Source organism: Struthio camelus, chromosome 31 (genome assembly GCF_040807025.1).
Source record: "Struthio camelus isolate bStrCam1 chromosome 31, bStrCam1.hap1, whole genome shotgun sequence".
Lineage (NCBI taxonomy): Eukaryota > Metazoa > Chordata > Aves > Struthioniformes > Struthionidae > Struthio > Struthio camelus.
Genome location: NC_090972.1, coordinates 5,117,081 through 5,138,970, shown reverse-complemented (window position 1 = coordinate 5,138,970; position 21,890 = coordinate 5,117,081). Strand labels below are relative to the sequence as shown.

The 21,890-nt window shown below is 49.0% G+C and overlaps 3 protein-coding genes across 6 annotated transcripts; 2 read left to right on the top strand and 1 right to left on the bottom strand.

Moving 5' to 3' along the window:
• Positions 1-11: 11 nt before the first annotated feature.
• DSN1 (DSN1 component of MIS12 kinetochore complex) lies at positions 12-4,098 on the top strand. The gene is made up of 10 exons (XM_068922710.1): positions 12-252; positions 456-803; positions 1,238-1,311; positions 1,504-1,576; positions 1,963-2,050; positions 2,407-2,466; positions 2,907-2,978; positions 3,110-3,257; positions 3,678-3,765; positions 3,882-4,098. The coding sequence occupies exons 1-10, from the start codon at positions 12-14 to the stop codon at positions 3,965-3,967; spliced, it is 1,278 nt and encodes a 425-aa protein (XP_068778811.1). The 3' UTR covers positions 3,968-4,098.
• Positions 4,099-4,177: 79 nt separating this feature from the next.
• Positions 4,178-8,339, top strand: MVB12A (multivesicular body subunit 12A). Of its 2 annotated transcripts, XM_068922785.1 has the most exons (9): positions 4,179-4,338; positions 4,419-4,511; positions 4,595-4,691; positions 4,799-4,925; positions 5,006-5,140; positions 5,445-5,542; positions 5,884-5,948; positions 6,039-6,089; positions 6,196-8,339. In XM_068922785.1, exons 1-9 carry the CDS (start codon positions 4,255-4,257, stop codon positions 6,256-6,258), a joined length of 813 nt encoding a protein of 270 aa, XP_068778886.1. In that variant the 5' UTR covers positions 4,179-4,254; the 3' UTR covers positions 6,259-8,339. The 2 variants fall into 2 exon arrangements, with proteins under 2 accessions (XP_068778887.1, XP_068778886.1); XM_068922786.1 differs by lacking the exon at positions 5,006-5,140 and having other exon boundaries at positions 4,178-4,338.
• ATP13A1 (ATPase 13A1) lies at positions 6,699-21,868 on the bottom strand. Of its 3 annotated transcripts, none has more exons than XM_068922777.1 (26): positions 21,528-21,868; positions 21,115-21,204; positions 20,566-20,756; positions 20,104-20,176; positions 19,630-19,785; positions 19,068-19,137; positions 18,276-18,382; positions 17,495-17,624; positions 17,156-17,211; positions 16,447-16,573; positions 16,034-16,171; positions 15,359-15,479; positions 14,548-14,705; positions 13,586-13,761; positions 13,073-13,183; positions 12,425-12,550; positions 11,984-12,092; positions 11,138-11,337; positions 10,580-10,676; positions 9,989-10,170; positions 9,528-9,642; positions 9,030-9,226; positions 8,660-8,802; positions 7,915-8,026; positions 7,494-7,637; positions 6,699-7,107 (listed from the first exon to the last, which is right to left on the bottom strand). In XM_068922777.1, the coding sequence occupies exons 1-26, from the start codon at positions 21,825-21,827 to the stop codon at positions 6,997-6,999; spliced, it is 3,540 nt and encodes a 1,179-aa protein (XP_068778878.1). In that variant the 5' UTR covers positions 21,828-21,868; the 3' UTR covers positions 6,699-6,996. The 3 variants fall into 3 exon arrangements, with proteins under 3 accessions (XP_068778878.1, XP_068778879.1, XP_068778880.1); XM_068922778.1 differs by having other exon boundaries at positions 21,777-21,865; XM_068922779.1 differs by having other exon boundaries at positions 21,786-21,861.
• Between the last annotated feature and the right edge of the window lie 22 nt (positions 21,869-21,890).

Sequence of the window (21,890 nt, the reverse complement as noted above, 5' to 3'; positions counted from 1 at the left end):
CGCGGGCCGCCATGGAGGCGGGCGGGCGAGGGGGCGGCGGGCCGGGCCCGGCCGCCGCGACCCGCCCGCCGCTGTCTCGCAGGCCCGAGGAGCGGCAGGAGGCGAGCGGCGCGGGGGAGCCGCGGCGGGAGCGGCCCGGCCCCGCCGGGGAGGCCGTGGGGCCTGCGAGCTCCGTGGCGCGGGCTCCGGACCCGGTTTCCTGGCGGAGCGGCGCCGGCGCGGCCCCCGCTGCCGCCGCGGGTGGACGGCCAGGTAGGGGTGGCCGAGTGGCTCGGCCCGGCGCGGGGGGGAGGGAGGACGGAGAAGGCTCCGACCCTCGCGCCTTTGCCCTGCTGTCGCGCTGAGCCGGCCGGCGAAGCACCGGCTTTGAGCCCCTGAGAAAGCCCATCGTCTCCTCTGTTTTCCCCTCCTGCCAGAGCGTTACCCATATGTCCGCTGCGTGCGTTTTTTCTTAGAACCTGACCTTGGAGAAAAGAAAGCAGAGGCTGAGCTGTTTCTGAAGCCCACTGCCATAACTCCGGCCAGCAAGAAAAGCGCCAGTCCCTGTGGCAAGACTGGAGGGGCTACGAGGAAAAGATCCCACAGAAGCCCTAGCCCCAAGAAGAGCCCCCTTGGGCCTAGTCCCGAGAGGATATCTCCATGCAAAAGCAGTCCCAGGAAAGACCATACATCAAGTTCTTTTAACTTGTCCCCGAGACCACTGATCATCAGTCCTCAAGCCAGGCGTCGCTCTTGGCGTCGTTCAAGCCTAAAGGGGACAAAACGCCGGAAATCGCTGCCCCCTTTTCACCAAGATGTCACCGGTAAGCACTGTACTTTTTCCCTTAACCAAACTCTCTTGAGAAACTTGCATGACAAGGGGAAATTTGATTTCATGGCACAATCTTTAGTATACGGTGTAATTGCATTGTTCCAAACCTCTAGCCATTGATGTCCATCTTGGCAGCTGCCTCCGAGGTCCAGGTGCTTGAGACTAAAAGGAGGTGCTGTGTTAACATGTGCCGTACGCCAGTGGTATGCGGTATTTGTGTCTTTACTTTCATGTTTGAGGCTTAAGTGTGGCTTTTCTTGTTATGAAGTCTCTTTCTCCCTCTCTTCCCTGCTCCCATCAAATCCTGGAAACAGCTCTCATGTACAAAAACATGAGCTTTTAGTGTCTTTCAAGAACACTTCAACTGTTTGTAATTTGGTATAAGAAGTTTATTTGTTTTTAAATAATTTTGTTTTGGCTTTTCAGAATTAAGCAAATCAATTAGCCTAGATCTGCCAGAGACAGACAGGCTTTCCATGCTGCTCCTGTCCAGTTTCCAGGTAAGGTACTCGGTTGTAAAAGTGAACTATTTTTCTCTTATTTTTCTTCTGACATTAAATGTGTGTTATACATGTAGTTAAATGAGTGAAAAAAGCAATCATATGGCATGTAGAGTTTAGGGAGTGACATGTTTATCTTTGTCATATAATTCAAGAAGGGGTGATGAGACCTTCTTTCCTATATTCTCTTAGTATTCTGCCCAAAAGCTTGAATACTTCTTGAAGCAGACTGATGGCTTTAGCCCTGAGGCTTTCAAAGCTAATGGTAAGTTGCATTATATGTCTCACAAAACAAAGATAAGGCTATAACTTAAAATTATTGATCCTTCACTGTCATCCTTTCAAGATGAAACCAGCTGTATTGTAGAAAAAGGAGCTGCGGCTTCCAAAAATATTTGCATGTTGGAATAATGTTTTTAAGAGCCTGTTCATGATCACAATTTCTGGGAGGAAGAACAAATAAACGCACTAAACTAAACCTTGGTCACAGAGGTGGTCCCTCCTTCAGAGACAGTATAAACTAGAATGCCATCTGATAAGGAATCAAACTGGTATTCTGTTGGTTAGATAACATCTTTGTTTGTCAGTATTAGTAATCTTGCAGGCAGCTGGCACAAGCATTATTTTATCCTCTTTTGTCTTCGTCTCCAGTAAACTCGGTTTCAGAAGAGCTGAAGCGATACGTGCAGAAATTGAAACTAGATGGAACGCTAAAGAACTGTGTAGAAGAGCCTAAAGGGTAAGGACTTGTCTCACCCATTGCTTGCGGAGTGAAGGTTTATTATTTTTCTATTTCTCCTTTATGGCCTGTCCAGTCATCTAAATTTGCAAGCGGTAAAACATGCGTCCTGTGGGTCCAATGCTTTAATAGCTAATGGCATTGTTGGACAAATGGTAGAGTGAATACTTGGAGGGGCATTATTTTTATGAATGCTGAGGACCTCAGAAATGACTTCGCTTTCAAATGCTGCAATTCTAAGCATTTACCCAGCATTGTTGCATAAGTACTGAGCAGTTATCAGAGCGCGATGTGACATATAAATGGTACAGGAATGCTACATGGAGTCTCATTGATGTTCTGCTTCTGTGTTTTAGGATTTTACTGGACTCTGCTTTAGATGAGTCATTGGCCCAAATTAAGGAGTATATAGCCAGGTGAGATTGTGTGTGTGGTCTGAGAGTGTCTAAGATCAGTAGGGGTTTGGACCCTTATTGTTTTTATAGAGGGTTAGCGTGCATTTGTGGTGGACATGGGGCAGAGCTTCTGATATAGTTTCTTCTGGAAGTAATTTTATTTGCACAAATTCTGTGTGAGGTAAGTAGGAATAACAGGGAATTTGCTTTAGAACTGTTACTCCTGCTTTGAACCAAAATGCTTAGCCGTATGAGAATAACTGCATCCAACTCAGACCTTACTTCACAGAGGGCTTGGTCCTTTGCGCTTTTGTCTGTAAATCATAAAGAAGAAGTCTGACCCACAATAAAAGTAGATACTTGGCTCTTTCTTTTGCTATGAGCTTTTACTGTGGTTTAGCGTTGGAGAGGTAATGCCTCTCACCACATCCTAACAGGGCTGTTCTTTGATCTTTCTGTAGGTTTACTACTGAATGTCGGTCTTGGGATCAACTTTTACTGGGCTACCAGAAAAGTGCTGAAGAAATGTCCAGGTGTAGATTGTTATCCTATGTCTTATGTCTGTTTCGTTTTTGAAAACTTTCCAAGAGAAAAGAAAAGTAAAAGTCTGCTTCAAATGATGCCTTGAGCTATGCATAATAGTTAAATGCCGTTTGTCTTGCAGACAACTAGAGGAATGCAAGACTAATCAAGGCCATGCGGAGCCGCAGAATTATCTAGGAACATCTCAGGCCAAAGTTCTTGGCAGCAAGCCCAACTATCAGAAGATACTAGATGACCAGGGGGAAGTCTTTACCTGCATGGAGCTTGTGGTGAGCTAGTTTTAGGAAAGAAACGTTCTCTACAACGTTACGGATTTTTAATTAAATTGAATTTATAAATTAATTATCACTTAATTAAAGCAGAATTATCTGCTTTTTCTGGTGCTGAAGACGTTCATCTTCACAGTATGGGAGCTAGCTTGTATCACTCACGGAAGAAGGCATAAGGAAAAGATGATACTGGATCTGATATGTTGTTTACAGACAAGTTTTGTGGGGGTGAAAATGAAGACGTGCCTGTAATCTCAGTAGTCGTTTTACAGCATTGCATGTCCTAAGACCCCAGAGAGAGAGAGCTCTTAAGAGAAACAATCGCTAGTGCTTTGGCAGCAACTCCTCGTTCCCTCGGTTTGCTCCCCAAGCATTTGCGTTTCTTTTCTTCCAATTTTTCATGACATCTTTGCCTTGTAGCTGGATGAACTACAGCAAGCAGTGAAGTTGCTGCAGGCTTTCGCCGAAGACGGGACGCAGTACCTCCGGGGCCTGTCGGAGAGGCTCGGTAAGCGTGCTGCCCCGCGCCCCGGGGGCTTCCTCCGGGGCCGAAACCTGCCGCGCAGAGCCCCGGCGCGCCGCCGGCTCCTGGGGCTGACGGGGGCTCTGCCACCTTCCTTCCAGCCGCCAGGACTTTCCGCCAGCTGGAGAACTCCCCGGTCCGCAAGCTCCTCGGGGCTCCGCAGAGGACGACGCCTCCCGACGGCTGAGCGCGGCGGCCGGGCCGGGCCCTCGCTGCGGCCCGCGGGGCTCCGGCGGCGGGGGCGCGCGCGGGGCTCGTGCGCGCGCGCTGCTAATAAAGGCGCGGCCCCGGGCGCCCGGGGAAAGTGCGCACGCGCAGAGCCGTCTCCCGCTTCCGCGTTTGAACGCGATCGCCGGCCTCGGGAGCGGCAGTTTCTCATTGGCCGGAGCGCCCGTTGCTCAGAGCGCAGCAGCGAATCGGAAGAGCCGCGGCGGCGCGGGGCGGCGGCCGAGCTGCGCTCCGGAAGCGGGGAGTATGGCGGCGGCGGAGGAGCCCCCGCCGCTGACCGGCGTGGCCTGGGCCTCCGCCCCCGGCGCGGCCCCCGCCGGCTGGACCGTGGTGAGCGCCGCGCGGGGGCTCCCGGCCCGGCCCGGCCCGGCCCGCCCGCGGCACCGCCTCACGCTGCCTCGTGCCCGCAGATCGCCACCACCGTGGAGGGCGCCGCGGCCAACCTGGGCCGGGGCTTCGGGCTCAAGGGCGGCGCGTTCCTGTGCCTCAGCGCCAGCGCCCAGGTGGGTGCCCGGCGGCGGCGGCGGCGGCGGCGGCGGCGGGGCGGCCCCGGCGGCGGGCCGGCGCTGAGCCCTGCGCTGCGCAGGCGGCGCCCGGGGCCGTGGTGGCCGACGTGCAGGTGCTGAGCGACCGGAGCCCGCTGCCCGCCGGCTACGTCCGCGCCCGCGAGTTCCCGGAGTCGCGTAAGTGGCGGGCGGGGGCGGCGGCGGGCGAGGCCGCGCGGGGGGGGGAGGGGGGCGGCGGGGTCCGGCCCGGCCCGGCCCCGAGCGCCCCCTCCGGCCGCCCGCAGGCCCCGCCGCCCCCCGCCGCAAGCGCGTGTGCGTGAAGCTGCTGCCGCGCGGCGCCGCCGCCACGGCCGTGCTGGACCTGAAGCTGAGCGGCAGGAGCGGAGCGGTGCCGGGCTACCAGCGCCTCGGGTAGGGCGGTCCCGGCCCCCCCTTCCTTCCCCCCCCCCCCCCCCCCCTCCCCGGCAACGCTCCTCTTCTTCTCCTCCTAGGGAAATCGGCAGCTTCGCTGTTTGGTGTAAAAAAGGGCAAGTTCCGCACTCCACCCCCCCGCCCCTTCCCAGCCCAAGGACGGTTAGTCTGGGCCTGAAGCAGCTTTCATTGCAGCCTGCTGACACAGACCACAAGTATGTATGCGTTAACCTGCTCGGCCTTACCTGAACCGGCCTGGGGCTGTGGACGAGTCCTGCTGGCGCTGGTGCCACCTCGCGGTTTCTGCTCCGTGTCGCCGGGGCTGCGGTTTATCGCCTGTTACACAAGGAGCAGCTGCATCCAAAAAGGACGGGCACTACCCCGCCTCCGCCTTCCTAAAACCTTATGGAGGGATGGAGCCGCTTGGTCAATTTTGATGGATGCTGCTAATGTGTAATGCGCTGTTCGCAGACAGGAGTAGCCAGGTGAAAGGCATTAACTAATGCTGATGTGCTACAGGTCACCAGAGAAGTCTGGGCCTCCATTTGGCTCAAAACATGCATCTCTCACCCAGCATGAATCTGTATATGATACTTCCAACATCTACGGGCTCTCAGGTAACTTATTTCATTTGTCAAAAAATAAGGAAGCTGTATAAAGCAACCCTATCCCTATTTTATAGTCAAAAATGTAAGTTAGGTTGGTTCATTCAAAACTGTTTCTCTACAGGTGCTCCCTTTAAATAGTGACCTAAGTTTTTAGAGGGAGATTTTTCCCTTGAAAGTTATTTCTTGCTTACTTTAAAGGAAGCCATTGGCCTCTTGGTCAGACTCTTTCTTCTCTAGGTGCTAAAACGTCCCCTTCTGCTCATCTGCTACTTGTAGGAATTAAGTACTCGTGTTTTCAGAGTAGCTCCTTTGACATTATCAAAGCATCTGACACTCACTTCTCTCTTCAGCTATGGATGGAGTACCTTTTACGCTACATCCCAGATTTGAAGGCAACATCAATTCTGGCAGTAACGTGAGTGTTCCTCTAGGCTGCTGCCATGCTGATTTTCTTAGTCTCAACTCATAACTAGTCTTAATTGGAAACGTTTCATGCCTTTTTTAGACCATCCTTGCAGACCTGAATGTTAAGTCTCTTGCTGAGATTGAGGAAGAGGTAGGCAATTCTGCCCTTGTCCTACTCATTTTGGGTGGATAATAGCAGGAGTCTGAATTTCTATGATAGCAGTGTCTTGTCTTGACTGATTGTTTTCTGTTTTCAGTACAACTATGCTTTTGTAATTGAAAGGACTGCAGCTGCCAGACTCCCACCCAGCATTTGTTAGCACTGGAGCCTAACCTTCCCCTTGAGGATGTAAACTACCGACCCGCATCCCCCTGGTCTTTCATAGATTAAAGTTCAGGGTACCTGAAGAAATGTAATCAATATATGAGTACTGGAGTTGCCCAGGGAGAAAATAAACGTTTCTCTTCTCACCTGCCAAAATATTTTTGTAACGTTTCTGAAATACAGAGCTTCAACTTGGCACGTACAGCAGCATAAGTCAATGCATAGGTGTTTTTGGCAGTGTTTGTTCTTCTCTGCTTTGTCAACACTACAGCTCTGTTCTGAGCATTACCTCCTGCTAGAACATTCAGTGTTTCAGTCATGTAAGAACTCCTGTCAGCCTAGGCTTTAGTTCGTTGCTTTTCTACTGCGCTTAAGTCTCATTGCCTATTAAAACATCACAAAGCTTTTAACCCCACAAAGGAAGTTCCAAACATGTTTTAAAATGCATTGATTCTGATTTAGTTACTAAACTCTGTAAACGCTTCCTCAAGCGTAGGGCAGTACAAAACTCCCAACAGGTGGTGGTGTGTCCTGGAAACATTGAAAAATCAGTGGCCTTGATTGTTACACAGAGGTGGTTTCCATGGGATAAGGAGGAACACTTCCCCATGCCTGTTCCTGCACAGGATCGGAGTAATTGTCAAAAAGATAAAGATGATTCTTGTGATGCGGAAACATGGCTCTGGGTGCTGTCCTTGTAGCACTGCTGGGGTCAAGGACCTTGGAATTGGTTTCAGGAAGGCACTTTAAGTTTTGCACTCCCCAGCAGAAACTGAAGAATTCGGTCCACTAACAAGGCGAGGAAGAAGTCAGCCAGCAACACTTGAGTGATCACAATCTTAAACTAGAAAACAAACACAACTGGTTAGTCCCTCTTCTCCCTCCCTTCTATTATGCTCTCCCAGCAGAACAAAGCCTCTGTCGTGTTAGGCGCTCAGTTGCTGTATATGACACTGCTAAGCTAGGGACCTAGCTGCCTTGCTTTCACAGCTTGCTACAGTTACCTCAGTGCTTCAGCAGGATTGCTGCTATATACTCTCCTTTAGGTAGTTAGTGTTCCTGTGTGAGTTTTTGTGTGTCTTACATTCTGCTTGAAAGCCTTGAGATTCCACCAGATTTCCTCAGGACAGACTTATTCCTGTTCTCCCAGTAGAAACACAGCATGTAATTCAGTGGGCCCACACGGGTAACGTTTCATACCGTGATCCCAGAGAAATGCTGCCTGCTCACCTCAGTAGGGATTTCTACCAAGCCAAACTGTTCATTGAATTCTGGCGAAGAGCCTGTGAGAAGGGCCACGATGGCAAGTCCTGAAAGGATGATGCTCCACAGCAGAGGCTTGTTCTCCTGTAGACTCTCCATAAAGGGGTGGCCCTGAAACACACAAGGGAGAAACTGTGAGCAGAGGCGCTGCTGTACACATGCTCAGGAGGCACGTTTGGACTAGAGATCGTGTAGCCCTATTCATGAAACAGTTGGGGACGTTTGTCTCAGCTCATTCCAACCTGGTGCAGAAAGAGGAAGTTCTCTATAGAGCCCTGACAAACTGAACTTTGGTATTAGGGAAGAACTTCTGTTTAGTGCTACTGCATCTTAAGTGTAAAATTGCTTCTCTAGTCCCATTGGAAGTGTGACTTAAAACACGTCTTGCCTTGTAGTTGATAGCAAACGTAGCCATCTGCATTGCCATTGACATGATGTAAACGGTGCTGTTCACAAGGCTGGGCTCAAACTCCTTGTACAGATCCACAAACTCTTCCCGCCTGGAAAGGAACAGAGCTGGAGATCAGTAGACCAGAGACAAGATCATCAGGAAAGTTTAGCTTACCTTGCATAACCCCCCCCAACCCTTACTGAAGCTACACGCAAGTTCTGTTGGGCAACAGCAGCTGTTCCCAAACTTTTGTGTCTGCTATCAGCAGCAGCCCTGCCTCTGACAAAAGTAGCATGCTTGTACAGGTAGTAGTAGAGCTGCAGATGTTGCAAGAATAGGTAAATGTACTCATTGGGCTTTGTCACAAAATAAAAAATAAGTGAAAAATTAGGCCCTCTTTTTTTAAAAAAGAGCATCCAGTAGTCTGTCTCCTTGGTGTTATAGTTATTTCCCCTTCTCGCACAGTTTGGGGGACAGCAGACCATTAGAACTGCAGCACATCACAGACCAAGTCCAGGATTCCCACTAGTTCTCTCCATTACGTTCTTACCACAGTGGGCTGCCTGCCAATACATTTCATGTATAGTTCAAACGCTTTCCTTGTGCCTGTCTAACATCTTAATGCTTAGTGCACTCGAGAGCGTTCAGAGGAAGAGCACAGCGGTGAGGGAGGACTCTCCACTATCCCGCTTAGCAGCAACTGGAGAAAATGTGTTAATGTGTTGGAGGGACAGACACTTACTTGGAATCGCTGCGCACCTGAGCACCATGGTACAGATAAACCAGGCTGAGGAAATGGACAAGGAACTGCAGCAGCACTGTCAGGACTGTGTAGAGGTTAAAGATGTTTGGCAGTGGGCGCTCCTTCGAAAGTGTCTTCAAAGGCTGGGAACAAAAAGCAAGCAGGATTGACTAGAATGGAAAAGTGTAGAGATGGTTAAAAAAAAAAAAGCAATAAAAATATTGCTATTGCTAGGGGAATAAAAATAATCTTCTGGTATACTGTTAGTTTAGTAAAACAAAGAGCTTTTTTGGAGAGGGGCCGTCCTTCAGTAATCCCATTATGATGGGCATTGACCAGCAACTGTGCCAATGCACTTCCCTCCCCTTACCTTTGACCTGGAGATGAAAAGGAAGCAGCCAGCCAACAAGAGACCCTGCAGAGTTGCCTGAAAATCACTGAACTTCACCCCTTCCAAGTAGAGGACGCTCTGGCTGTAGGCAAGGATCAGGGCGTTCAGGGCAAGGATCTTGAACATTTGGAGTGTTGTCACTAGCGTGCAACGACCTTGCTTGATCACGTGGCAGACTGAGGAACAAGAGGAAGCAGCATTTGGAAACCAACCAAACAGGTTCTGGGGCTTTGTCCCTCAGTCCTCTCCTTTTCAGAAATAGTATAGAGGGAGTATAACCCTGCACTGTGCAACTCCTCCCCAGCTGAGAAACCCACAGTTTCCACACGCAAACATCTGACAAAGCTGTGGGTTTGGGAGCATTTCTCAACATCCCGAGCCCTCTGTCTTGGCTTCTTTTGGATCTAGACTGATCCATTTGAGAATCTGGACATGTGCAGAGCCACAATAACTGTTCAACTCCCACCATGCACTTACTGCACTGAATGGAGGAGAGCTTGGAGGTAAAGGGGGCTGCAATGCTGGCATCACCCAGCTTCACAACTGGCACACGCTCCTCTTCCAAATCCTTCAGCACCTGACTGATCCGCTCCTGCAAGCCAGTAAGAGATAGACAGACATGCACACTTGGTTATCACAACGTGAACTCCGAGAACGTTGCGCTATCTTCTCCCACACCACTGTTCCAAGATGGGACGGAGAAGCCTTCATGCTTGCAGCATCGGCTTGATGGCTGTCTGAAAAAGCAGCACCTCCTCTGATCAAATCCATTCGGTCACTTCAGGATAACAAGCAATAAGGCTTGTCTTGTCCCAGTACATCCTGCCATTTCCAGTTCTCATGAATTCCCAGAGGAAGAAAGAAGAGCAAGGATAAGTTAAATGGCTTTTAAACCCTCAAAACCCCAAGAACGAGCACCGGCAGATCTAGTTACCAACCCTCTGGATGGCCAGTTGTTCCTCTCTTTGGGACATGACTCTGTGCTTTGCACCACGGGAGGTGGGCTTCACAGTCCCACTTCCCATTGGCAGCAAAGCAGGCCTGCCATCGCTGGGTCCATCTCGAGGTCTCTTCTTCCGTTCAGGCAGTCTCTCGGGAGCATTTGCCAGCAGTGCCACTCCTGTAAGACCAAAACATTAGCTGCAGGGCAAAGTGCTGTAATCCCTTTGCTGGCAGAGCACTCTCACCAAGTAGGAATCCCAGCTGCCAGCTACTCCTGGAGCCAAATGGGAGTTCAGACGTGTTACGCTTCCCAAGGCAAAGCTTAGGAGAATTAGGAAGAATCTCTCTACTAGGAGAACGTGTTGGCAGCCAATTCACGCTGCCTGCTGGTGCACACACCCAGTATTCCACCAGCATAGACATCCTTCTGCTCTATGTTAGTTTCTGCCACCAGATGAAGCTAGTTAGATCAATCCTAATCAATTCTAGTCCCAAAATCACCAGAGAAATGAACACTGACTTTCCATTTAGGAACACTAACCAAACTTGGATAGGGGCACATGTGAGCATCCTGCATTTGGACTCACCCACATCTGCATGCTTCAGAGCTCCAACATCATTGGTTCCATCCCCACACATCAGTGTGATGTAGCCCAGACTCTTCAAAGTAGTGATCACAAACTCCTGCAACAAAAATTGTCTAGTCAGAATTTACAGTCTTTGCGCTCTGATACGCTGCACTCTGGACATAAGAACCTGCAGGTGGCAAAACTACACTGGTCTTCAGCCCAGCACGTCACTGGAGACCGAGTACCGGGTCATGTGTCTCGGTCAAGTGCTTCTTTTCTGTAAGAACTCATTGGCCTGACACCCAGGCCTCCAGAAGGTTCACCTTCAGGCTCTGTTTTAGGAAGGCTGAGCCAGAATAGCCACCAAGCTCAGGATGCTTTAGGATAACAGTGTGGCACACCCTGAGCTCTGGTTCTCGCTGCCTGCTAGCTTGGCTATCAGAAGAGGTTACGCTGGTTTGTTGAGAACAGCCCTAGCATTAATCACATGCTAGCATCTCTGCTGCTCCCAGACCCAGGTGAGCCCTGCTGGAAGCCTGCAAAGGCTGGGTTTTACCAGTAGCTGAAATCTCTCACCTTTTGCTTTGGGACCACTCTGGCAAACACCTGGATGTGTGGAATAAGCTTCAACATCTGCTGTCTGTTCATAGACTGAAGGTGAGAGAGACCTTCCCCAGTAACACACAGGTCGTATTGCTGCGTCAGCTCTTGCAAGGTAGTTGGAAAGATGGGGAGCATGACAGCACCATCGATAGACTGCCATTGCCAGCTGGAGTCTGGAAAGAGCAGCATGAGCTTAACATGAACACGCCTGTGAGGTGCCTGGCTGTGAGACATGCTCCCAGCCACACAGCATACACTAAGCCTGCAGTTTGCAGCCCCTCACCATTATGGACACAAGGCCCCCATTTAGCATGACAGTGACAGCAGACCGGTGTCTGTGACACCCTCACCTCCCATCTAGTTATAGTCTTTATGTGGACTCTCGTCCTTTCAGCTTTGCAGGCCCTGGCGGTCTGTGACACTACTCTACCATCCAGGGAAGCTGAGAGCACTGCACTATGGTTTACACTGAACAGATCGATGATCACACTTGCACTGCGTCAGCTCCGGCCTCTGGTCCTGCACAGGGAGGAGGCCTTGAAGCTGTTGTTATTTTGGTGCTCATATGGCTTGGTTACGAGTTGGCAGAGGAATGTACATAGCTCTCTCAGTACTCAAAGCCAGAGAAGAGAGGGGCAGAGGACAGAGGGTTAGCCAGGATGCTGGAAAGCAGGTGAGTCACTTCCATTATCAGCATCAAACAGCCATGCTAATGGCGAGCAGCTGGCTTTGATGCAGAGCCCTAGTAGGACTAGGAGCCCTAGTCTTGGCTGCTCTCTTCCAAGATACAGAACCTGCTTGCTGCCTGGGATCAGTTACCTTTGCTTACAGGAGGCTGTAGAATGAGGGTACGCTCCCGCTGGAGGAAGTGGAGCTCCCGGGCCACGTGGCAGGCCGTGAGAGGATTGTCTCCTGTTATCATCACTACCTGAGAGGGAAGCAAGAGATGTCAAATCAGTTCTGGGCAGGCAAGCGTCACATCATAGTGCACCTCCTTTGCACTACAAAGAGAAAATTATTCTTAGCCTGGGTGCTGCTGACATCCCCTATAAGATGCAGCTCTGTGCAGCACATTGTTCAGAAAGGCTTTCTCTCTGGGCCAAGGCAAATCCCACTGCAAAAATAACATCACATCTGAAAGGCCTCACCATCTTTACTATGGGGAAGCCTTTCACCCTTGCTCTACAAAGGCTCCTGGTACTGAAATTCCACGTTCCTAATGCAATAGTTGCCAGAGGCTAAGATGCCGCTGACACTTACATGGTGTGATGCATTCTGGATCTCCCTGATGACAGCTTTGGAGTCAGCTTTGAGAGGACAGGAAACCACGATGAACCCAACAAATCTAAGATCACACTCCAAAGCTTCACGCTTCATCTCTCGCACCTGCCAAAGCAAAGCAGTACACTGGAGTGTTACCTGCTTCTTCATAGCAAAAATCTTGCCTTCCAGCGGATGCATCCCTGCAGTCAAAGCATCAACTGGAAACACAATCGGTGCTTTGAGATGCACAGAACAATTCTGGACTGTCCCCAGCTGCTCTAGAAGAAAAGCTTCTTTGGGACAAAGCTCCACAGAGACAGACTATTTAGAATATTTACGCTTCCCCATCCCCAAGAACAAACACTTTCACAGCTAAGTTCAATGCTAAGCCTCTTCAGCTGCTGCAAGGGAAGAGCTGACTCTGCTTTACAAACGGAGAAACAGAAGTATCTATCAGTGCAGCACAGCTGGGGGCAGAACACAGAGGCTGCAATCTTCCCAGAAGATTTGGGTTTAAAAGTAACATAGTGATTGCCAAAAGCTGCAATAACTATCTGAAAAAGATTCCCTCTCTCCCTGAGCCCTGCTCACACCACCCTCATTTCCTTTAACAGGTGCTGAATGTCAAGGCTTAGACAGGTTTACCTGCTGGTGCGTGAGGTGCCCCAGTTCTTTGTAGCCAAGGGCCAGTACTCTTGCCCCCTCGTGTGAAATTTCTGTGTGGACAGTGTGATAGTTGCTCGGGCACTGGGACAACTAGAGAATGGGTGGGGAGAAGTGTCATATTAATACAATTCCAAACACAATTCAGTAGCACATTCCAGTATTTCCCATTAAATATGCTGATGGGGGGAAGAAGCATCTTTGGGAGGGTCCCTCACCATTAAAGGCAAAAGAGCAGATCCATCATATCCATCCTTCTGCTGTCAGCAGAAGCAACAGGGCTGGAACCCATACAGTGAAATATTCAGATCTCCCTGGGATTAAACTGAAAATCCTCAGTGGAGTCCGTTTTCAGGCATAGGTTGGTGGCGCTCTTTGGTAGGAAAAAATCCCCATGTCATCCAGACTCCAGACTCGGGAATGACGAGCAGAGGTTTGGGGGCATAAGCACACACGTTAGAGAACGCCCTTCACCTCCCAGAGAGCCACGCTCACCATTTTGTGCAGTGTCTCTGGGGCCCCTTTCACAGCTGCAATGTAACAGAGATCAGTCGAGCCGATCTTCTCGTACGATGCCAAGACAGACATTCTTTTCAGGGCACTGGCAAAATGAAAGCGCTGGTGAATTTTCAGTCCCTGAGTTTTAATACTTCTGGGGAAAACTTTCTCATCTGGAAACAAACAGATCAGGAAATCCTGAAAGGTTTCTCGGTATCAAAAGCCACATCACTCCCTTTGGGTCACAAGGAACCCACAGGTCACCGAGATTATATGAATTTCCTCTCCTTAGATACAAGCACACAAAGCTGAAAGTTCTCTTACCGAGAACTAAGGGACATAACTGATCGGGCAGCCTGTGTGCATCAGCATGAATAGCTATGCAGCAGGCTGAAGGTACATTTATAGCATGTATTATCCAGCAAAAACCCAGAGCCAAAAACACAACAGCATGAGTTTCAGTGGGATATGTATTCGACACCTTTGGAAGACTGCACCTGCTAAAGCCAAGCAAGCAGAGCAGAAACCCTCCAGAGAGACTGTGCATGGACCATGCTAAAACCTACGCTGTCATGTTTCCACTACTGCAGCTTGCACTAGCTAGTCACACCCTATTTTTACTCAGCCTGCATAATCAGAACCAGAAGATACCAACCTTAGCATGCCAGTTGCAGAATGCAGTATCTGCAGCTCTGAGAATAGATTTTTACTATTTATTGTCCCACAGAATCCAGTGCAAGCGTTTCTGCTGCCCCAAACCAGTTCTGGGTTGTACTAGATGAAATTCAGTCCTTGCAAAAAGCTGGCACGAGGCACAGAATATCTCCATAGCACAGATAATTTCATGCTCAGAAGAACTGACAAAAGCAGTGTTATCATCATCAAAAAAATCCAGATGCATAACAGTTCAGGAACCAACTTGTGCGTAACAGCAGGGAGGAGCTGGAAACTGCTTTTACCTTTGGTTAGGGTCCAGTCCACAGCTGTCAACATTGCCTTCTCTAGTGGATCTCCCACCAACGTCCCATCATCCAACTGTACAAGTGAGTGGCAAGTAGCAATCGCTCGGTGGGTTTCTACAGGAATGTCAGATACGGGTGTCACTTCTTTCCCATCCCTGCAGCACAAAAAGACCGCCCATGTTAACAGGCCCAGGGACGCCATTCACATTACCTCAGACAAATTTTGGATATTTTCCTAGGGGAAAAAAAAAAATTGTTCTACTATAGTAACAGCGGAGCTTCTCATGGCAACATCAAAGCTATAGGAAACCTGGCACTGTCTCAACTGCAAACAGAGCCAAAGCCAATATTTTTTGCCAGTCCTCCAGAGCAAACTTGATTCAAGCTGAACGCTCGAAGTAGAGGCTTTAAGTAACAGACTGTAGCATCAAACAGCCATGAGATCTCTCTGCTATGGCATATACCATTCAAGCCAGTTCATTACAGTAGTGGAACAAGAAGGCAAGATGCTACCGCACAGGGAGGCAACAAAGATCTCATATACATGAAAACTCTCTGTAAGAATCCCCCAAGACAGTTAAAGTCAGAAGTGCTGCAGCCATAAACTCTTTTTCTAAGTGCTGTTGCTACAGAGACTAATGAACCTTTCCTCTTCCAGTTCAGTCCACTTCTTTCACACTCTCAATCGCTGGTTATCTCCTCTTCCCCACTGGACTGCCATTTCACTTGCATCTAAAGAGTTCCCACAGTGCCCAAAGCCCAGAACACGGCAAATCATTGAATATGGTGAAAATACCCCAGGACCTACCCTAGTCCAGCTACTCCTCTCACTACAAGGTGATCACTGGTTAATGTGCCAGTTTTGTCAAAACAGCAAACTTCAACTTTGCCAGCAAAGGGGATTCGGAAGGGTTCTGTACAGTACACGTCTAAAAGAGAGGAGAGGAAATCCCATGACAGATCAGCTATGACAAAACAAGGACAGACTGCTCAGTGACCTTTATCACAACACGGAAGCTATAAGCGTGGTGCTCAGCTAGAGTAGTTTATTTAATGAACCCTAAACCCTCCAGTCTGAACTTTTGTGGCATTTGAAGCCAGAAAGGACACCAAAGCGTAGCAGTGAACTAATCAAGCACAGAAGCCATTGACCTCCCTAGTCCACAGTTCGGAATCTACTCGCTGTAGAACTGTATGACTGTTGAGCAGGCAGGCTTTCATGCCAAAATCTTGGTTTAGCTATCTTCCCTCATACACTTGATTTAGGACTCACTTCAAAGTGCACGTCTTTTATGTTCTTGCATTTGGGGTTTACATCCCCCTCGCACACCCCAACTCCACCACCCATGTCAATTACTGTTACTGCGTAGAAATAAAGGCGACTGCAGTAATTTTGCACGCTTTTCCACAGCCAATGTCTCCACAGTTCCAGATGCAAGAAAACATTCCTACTTTTGTTTCTGTGTTTAGGCTTGCTACTTACAGAGCTTGGCCAAGGCAATGAGAGAGGTGTTGACAGCCAGAGAGAGTTCAATGGGAAGTTCAGGTGGAACAACTGAAGTCAGTATTAAAGTACACTCCAGGAAGAGCTTGTAACGATTCCTGCTTGGATCCTTGGTGCCTACAGAATGAGACAGGAGACCTGTACCTTCTCATCCTTAGACTGCATGCTCCGCAGAACTAAGATGAGTAATGCAAAGGGGTACACCCACTACCTAAGAAGAGCTGTGGGAGGGCAAGAAAAGCATCCAGAATGCAGCGTGGGGACCCTATGCTGAAACACTGGAGCAGCCCAACCCAGCTATTGAAACTCTCACAAATTAGGTCAACTGTCCTTCCACAATCTTTGGTACCAGTCCTGTAGAGAGAGCTAGAAGAGGTGAGAAGAAAGCTCACCTTCAATCCAGACATACGCTGCAGCAGCAATGGCAAAGACCAGCAGGAACAGGATGAAAATGAAGGTCTCTAAGTTATTGGCTGTCACTCTCTTCACTCCAAAGAGGATTGTACGTAGCAATTTTCCCTGAGGAGAAGAGCTTTCAGTGCAAGAATCTCTGTAGCACGCAGCGTTTTGTTAAAAACAACTAAGAAAGCCCAATTTTCAAGTTATATTCTGCTGCTTTGATGCCACAGCCTTCAATTTATTCTCATTTATTTGATCCTTTTAATGGCTAGCAGCCTAGAGCCACCCATGATTAGTCTCTTTTTAAGTAGTTTTGAGCTTTCAACTGGCTTTCAAAAAGGTAACGTTCACATCTCTAGCGCATACTAAGACACTCTATCACTTTTTCTCACAATTATTATTACACAAACAGGAATAACTAGGAGCTGAAGTATATTCACAGCAGGGCCAGTCACAATGGGAATCCTGAATCCCAACTCTCAGGCTTCTGCATCAAGCATCAGACTGTTCATCTGACACAGAGAACAGAATGCCAGAAACTAACCTCAGAATTACTTGATAGTTTGGAAGAGGAAAAAATGATGCCCCAAATTATCAAATACAGCAGTGAGAAAATATAAGAATTTCCTTACAGCAAAGCACTAAACAACGCAACCAACATCATTTACAAGACAGAAGTGAGAAAGCATGTTCATATCTCACCTGAGATGTGTTGAAACCAGTCCTCAGAGCATATGCCACACATCCATTATCGACAGCTGGAATGGGAGCAGGAATGAGGTCAGCAAGCTTACTACAAATCTTTTATGGGCTTATCAAAGACAGAATACACTTGAGGCTACATCCTCCTTTCACTTACAAGACAGCGAGACGGTCACCTTTGGTAGGAGATCACACAGTCTAATAATCACAGCAAACTCTTAGCAACAGAGCCAAGGAGATTGACTCAATGAACCCATGCAAAAGTTGCATCAAGCGATCTAAAATGAATCTGTGAGCGTACGGCATGTCCTCCCAGAGTAAACTCGAACAAGTACGTACGTTTCAGTCCCGTGCTGGCTTTCTGGGGTGGAATGTGCTGCACCACTTTTGTTCCCCCAAATATGATGTGTAGTCGGGAATCTGTCTGCATGTCCAAGATGTGCTCTGGACTGAGATCCTCCACAGGCTCCTGCATGACAATGTTCAGGTCTCAGATTCACAGCCTGTGTACAGTCAGCTGTCAACAAGTAAACTTCAAGCGTTCCTTTCTGTTCTTATTCCACATGAGATGCTCTCAGCTCCACTTCAGCCAAAGGTGGCCTGAACTGAATCTAGATGTTAACATGCCATTCAGCTCCTGATCAGCCTGGGTTTAAAGCCTGGCACCTGTGAAAATTCTGGTTTCAGGGGACTTGTTCACCCTTGGCACACTGAGTTCAGCAAGGGAGGCTCTGTAGGTATTACTTTATGATTTTTAAGTCACCCACCAACACAAAAACAAATGAGATTCAGGGTTTTGAAGTACTTTACGCTTGTTCCTCCCATGTCTGACCAGCCAAAGGAACCCAGACTGGGGAATGTGTAGGAGGGCAACGCCATGCCCACACGATGCAGTCCAGGCCCAAAGGCTGTAGACACAGCCAGGCAAAACAGACATTCTGTTTCTCATTTACCAGAGACCATCACTCACTGGTAGGGAGCCAATAACAGACAGGTCAGGTTCCCTGGGCCAGCATTTATAGAGAGATTAATTTCCACTTGCAAATGCTGCAGTGGCTTGCATGTTTTCACTTTTCCAGGTTGCTATGAAGGGACAGCATAGAGGACATTTCACACAGACCTTCATCTGTGGTACAGACTCTCCTGTCAGCATAGCTTCATCTACAATACACCTCCCACGTAACAGCAGCACATCGCATGGCACTAGGTTTTCATGAGGAGATCGGCCTGCAATTAAGAGATTAAAACTCAGAAGATACTCAGAGGCAGAAGTGACTATTGCTTGGCTAGTTGTCTGGCAGGGCACAGTTCGCCTTCAGTTTAGCTGAATACAGAAAATTCCTGAAGGGCAATTCTCTCATGGGCTCCTGAATCTATCACATGACTCCACAGCATATATCCACTAAAAGACCAGCATTGCTGAGAACTAAAGGAGCTTGAAGGTTATCAGGACTCTGCTGAAACCAGGAAAGTTTCAAAATCAAGTCACTCAGTTCACATTGCCATTCAGACTTGAAAGACTAAGATTACATCCTGGGACAACACAACCTAAAAAACGAGAACAGAGTTAAGACAGAGACCTGCCTTTCCCCCTTTCACTCTAAGAAGATATTGTCAGGAGGAAGAGAACTCTTCATCTTCAAAATCCTAAGCTGAAGTAGGAATCTGAGGCTGATTTATCTAGGCATTTACGTGTTTTCAAGACAGTTAGAAGATCCAAGAGGTCCACCTCGAGGATCAGTTCCTTGGACCCTTAAATTGTGACATCTATGAATCAAATGAAGTCCTCAAAAGCACCCAATCAAGACCTTTGGAATTTAATACCTTACTCAACTCACTGCGCAAATTAACACACTAGAAGGAATTTGATTTTAAAAGAGCATTCATTCACGAACATCACGCAAGCCATTACCAATGGAAACGATATCCCCCGGAATAATCTCATCACTTGAAATGGGGCGCCACTTTCGGTTTCTGTAAACCTGTGGACAAAAGCACTTTGAGAAGTCTTGCACGTGGCAACGTAGTAGAAAAGGATCAGAGGAAAAAAGAGGGGGAAAAATGACAGCACACCAGCCAAAAAGACTGCTCTACCAAAAACTTTATGCAAAAGAAGCTAATGCCAAAAAACACCACAAAAAAGATAATAGAAAATACAGTTAGAACTATAAGAATTACTGGAAGAGATCAAAAACTTAGAATTAAGCAAGCAAGAATTTATTAAGTGCATACTGGACAGAACGGCCGAATTTGAAAGAAAGGGACAGGGAAAAGCCCAAAGTCTCTTTTCCTCTACTTTCCCAACTCCATACCTTTTCAAGTTTTGCCCCTTTTAGAAAGAAGATTCTGCGTCCTTTGACGGCCAGTGTAAAGGTATCTTTCTCATTCCTAGGCTCTCTTGTCAAGCATTGCTAACTACTCAATTTCTCAGACAGCATTACGTTTATGACTCTTTCCTCTCTGATTCTGATTACCTGGATCATGTAAGGCTTGTTGCCCATCTTTCGAATCTCTGACATGTTCCGCATTTGCTGCTGGACCAGAGAAGCTTCAAATGCCACTAACATGGAGAGGGTGAAGACACTGTAATACCAGTATTCATCCAGGCACCACAAACCCACGCAGAACACCTGGTAAGGAGAACATGATGTGGAAGTCATTCTAACATCTACCTCGCTCAGAAAACAAAAGCCCTCAATTTTCAGGGATGTTTTCTGCTGGATTGGTACATATTCAATTGTATCAAGCTGTAAAAACAGAAAGTCACAATAACCTATTGGGGGGAAGCAAGGTCGCTCTTGCAACAATCAGCTAAAACACCAACATGACACTGAAAGAGCAGCAACCACTCTTGGTTTTAGAAGCTGATTTCTGACTCTCAAACCAGGACTGTAAGGAATTCTTATCAGGGAAGAGTATTTACAGTTCTTTTTGTTTGTTTGTGTTACCTGAAAGACGAAGAACGGAGCTGTGGCTCTCTCTTTAAAGAGTTCCAAGAACTCTGGCACCACCATCTCAGCCCTGGGAAAGAATTGAATCCTTGTTAACCTGAGAGTTCAGTCTTCTCAGCAACTACCCAACCCAAAAACATCTACAGCCTCTGGTGTAAGACCAGGTTTTATTCCAGAATATCTACACGCAGTCTCGCTCTTCTTTTCAAATACTGTAAGAAGCAATTGCTTCTAAGCAATTGTAATCTAAGCCCACTCTGGAGAAACTGCCCTGCCCTGGTACTCTTCTTTGTTCTTAGAGGAGGGACTCTGATATCTGGGAAGCAAGTCCTGGGAGTAAGCATTTAAAAAACAGAGCATTGATTGCCATTCACTTCTACGGCCCTTGTAGCTGACACATTGGGCCGCTTTGGACCTCTCCCACTCTGGCAAACAGAGACCTGTGCCTGGAAAACTTACTTGTTTGTACCGTATTTCTTCTCAGCTGCTCGGATATCTTTGTCCTCCTGATAGCCCCGGGCATTCTGGTAGTAAGAAAGGGGATGCTCCACAGGAAAAGCTACAGGAAGGAACTGTTTCTTGCCATCTACTTCATACGAGTATTTGATTTTCTGAAATTCAAATGACAGAGCCTCCTGCCCATCCTCACCCTGCGGGGGGGGGGGGGGGGGAAGAGAGATTAAAAAAAAAAAAACACAGCAACTGAATGCATGTCAAAGACCTCACTTCACACATAATCTGTCCTGAAGGAAAAAAAAAAAAACTAGAGGAACCAACCAACCACTTACATCTCTAGCTCTTTTATCATTCTGCCCATGATAACATGCAATAGGAAACATCGTACCATCTCTAACATCCCCATCTGTGACTGACTGCAGCTGACTTTTCCTAAATATTGAAGTTAAAAACTAAGAAACTGCATGGTAAAGATCTGTGTGTTTGACATGAAGCAGCAGTTCCCAGGCATGTGACAGGGATGTAGCATGTTTGTAGCGGCCACGTCCTTACCTGATCTCTATGGAGCGGCACTAGTTCTACAGATCCGTTATTTGGGGTTGGCACAACTTTAGCCAACGTGGCTTTCTTAGGGCTGGGTTCCTGAAACACAAACAGCACGTGCAAGGTGAAGCAGATCACAGACGCTGGCGTTCAGCAAGAGCCGAGAGGAAGCCTTGCCGGAGCGCACCGAGACACGGGAGCGAGGGGCTGGGGCTCCTGGGGAGCCACTGCGAGAGGCAAGGCTGCCCTGCCTGGCAGACCCCGTCGGCAAACGGGGACCGCCGCGAGCAGAGGAGCCGCGGGGCGACGCGGGCCAGGACGCGCCCGGCTGCCGGCGGGACGAGCCGCCGCCGCGGCTTCCCAGGGCGAGGCCCGGGGGCGGCCCCGCCGCGCCGCCCGCCGCCCGCCGCCGCCGCACTCACCCGCACGCAGGTGAGCGCGCAGTGCGCGTGCACCGACCACAGCCCCGAGAGCGCCGTCAGCAGCTGCGCGGCGCCGATGGCGGCGAGCGCCAGCAGCGCGGCCTCGGGGGCGGCGCGGCCCGCGCCCGCCTCCCCCCAGGCGGCCCACACGCGCGGCCCCCACAGCCACAGCCAGGCCGGGTAGAGCCCGGCCACGAACGGCAGCACGGTGCCGTGCAGGAGCCGCGGCCGCCGCCGGTACAGCGTCACCGTCGAGACCAGCTCGTCCGCGGCGCCCGGAGCCCGGCCGGCCGCCGCCATCTTCCGGCAGACCGCCTGCCCGCAGCCCGCTTCCGCTTCCGGGTGGCGCGGGGCCCGCGGCGG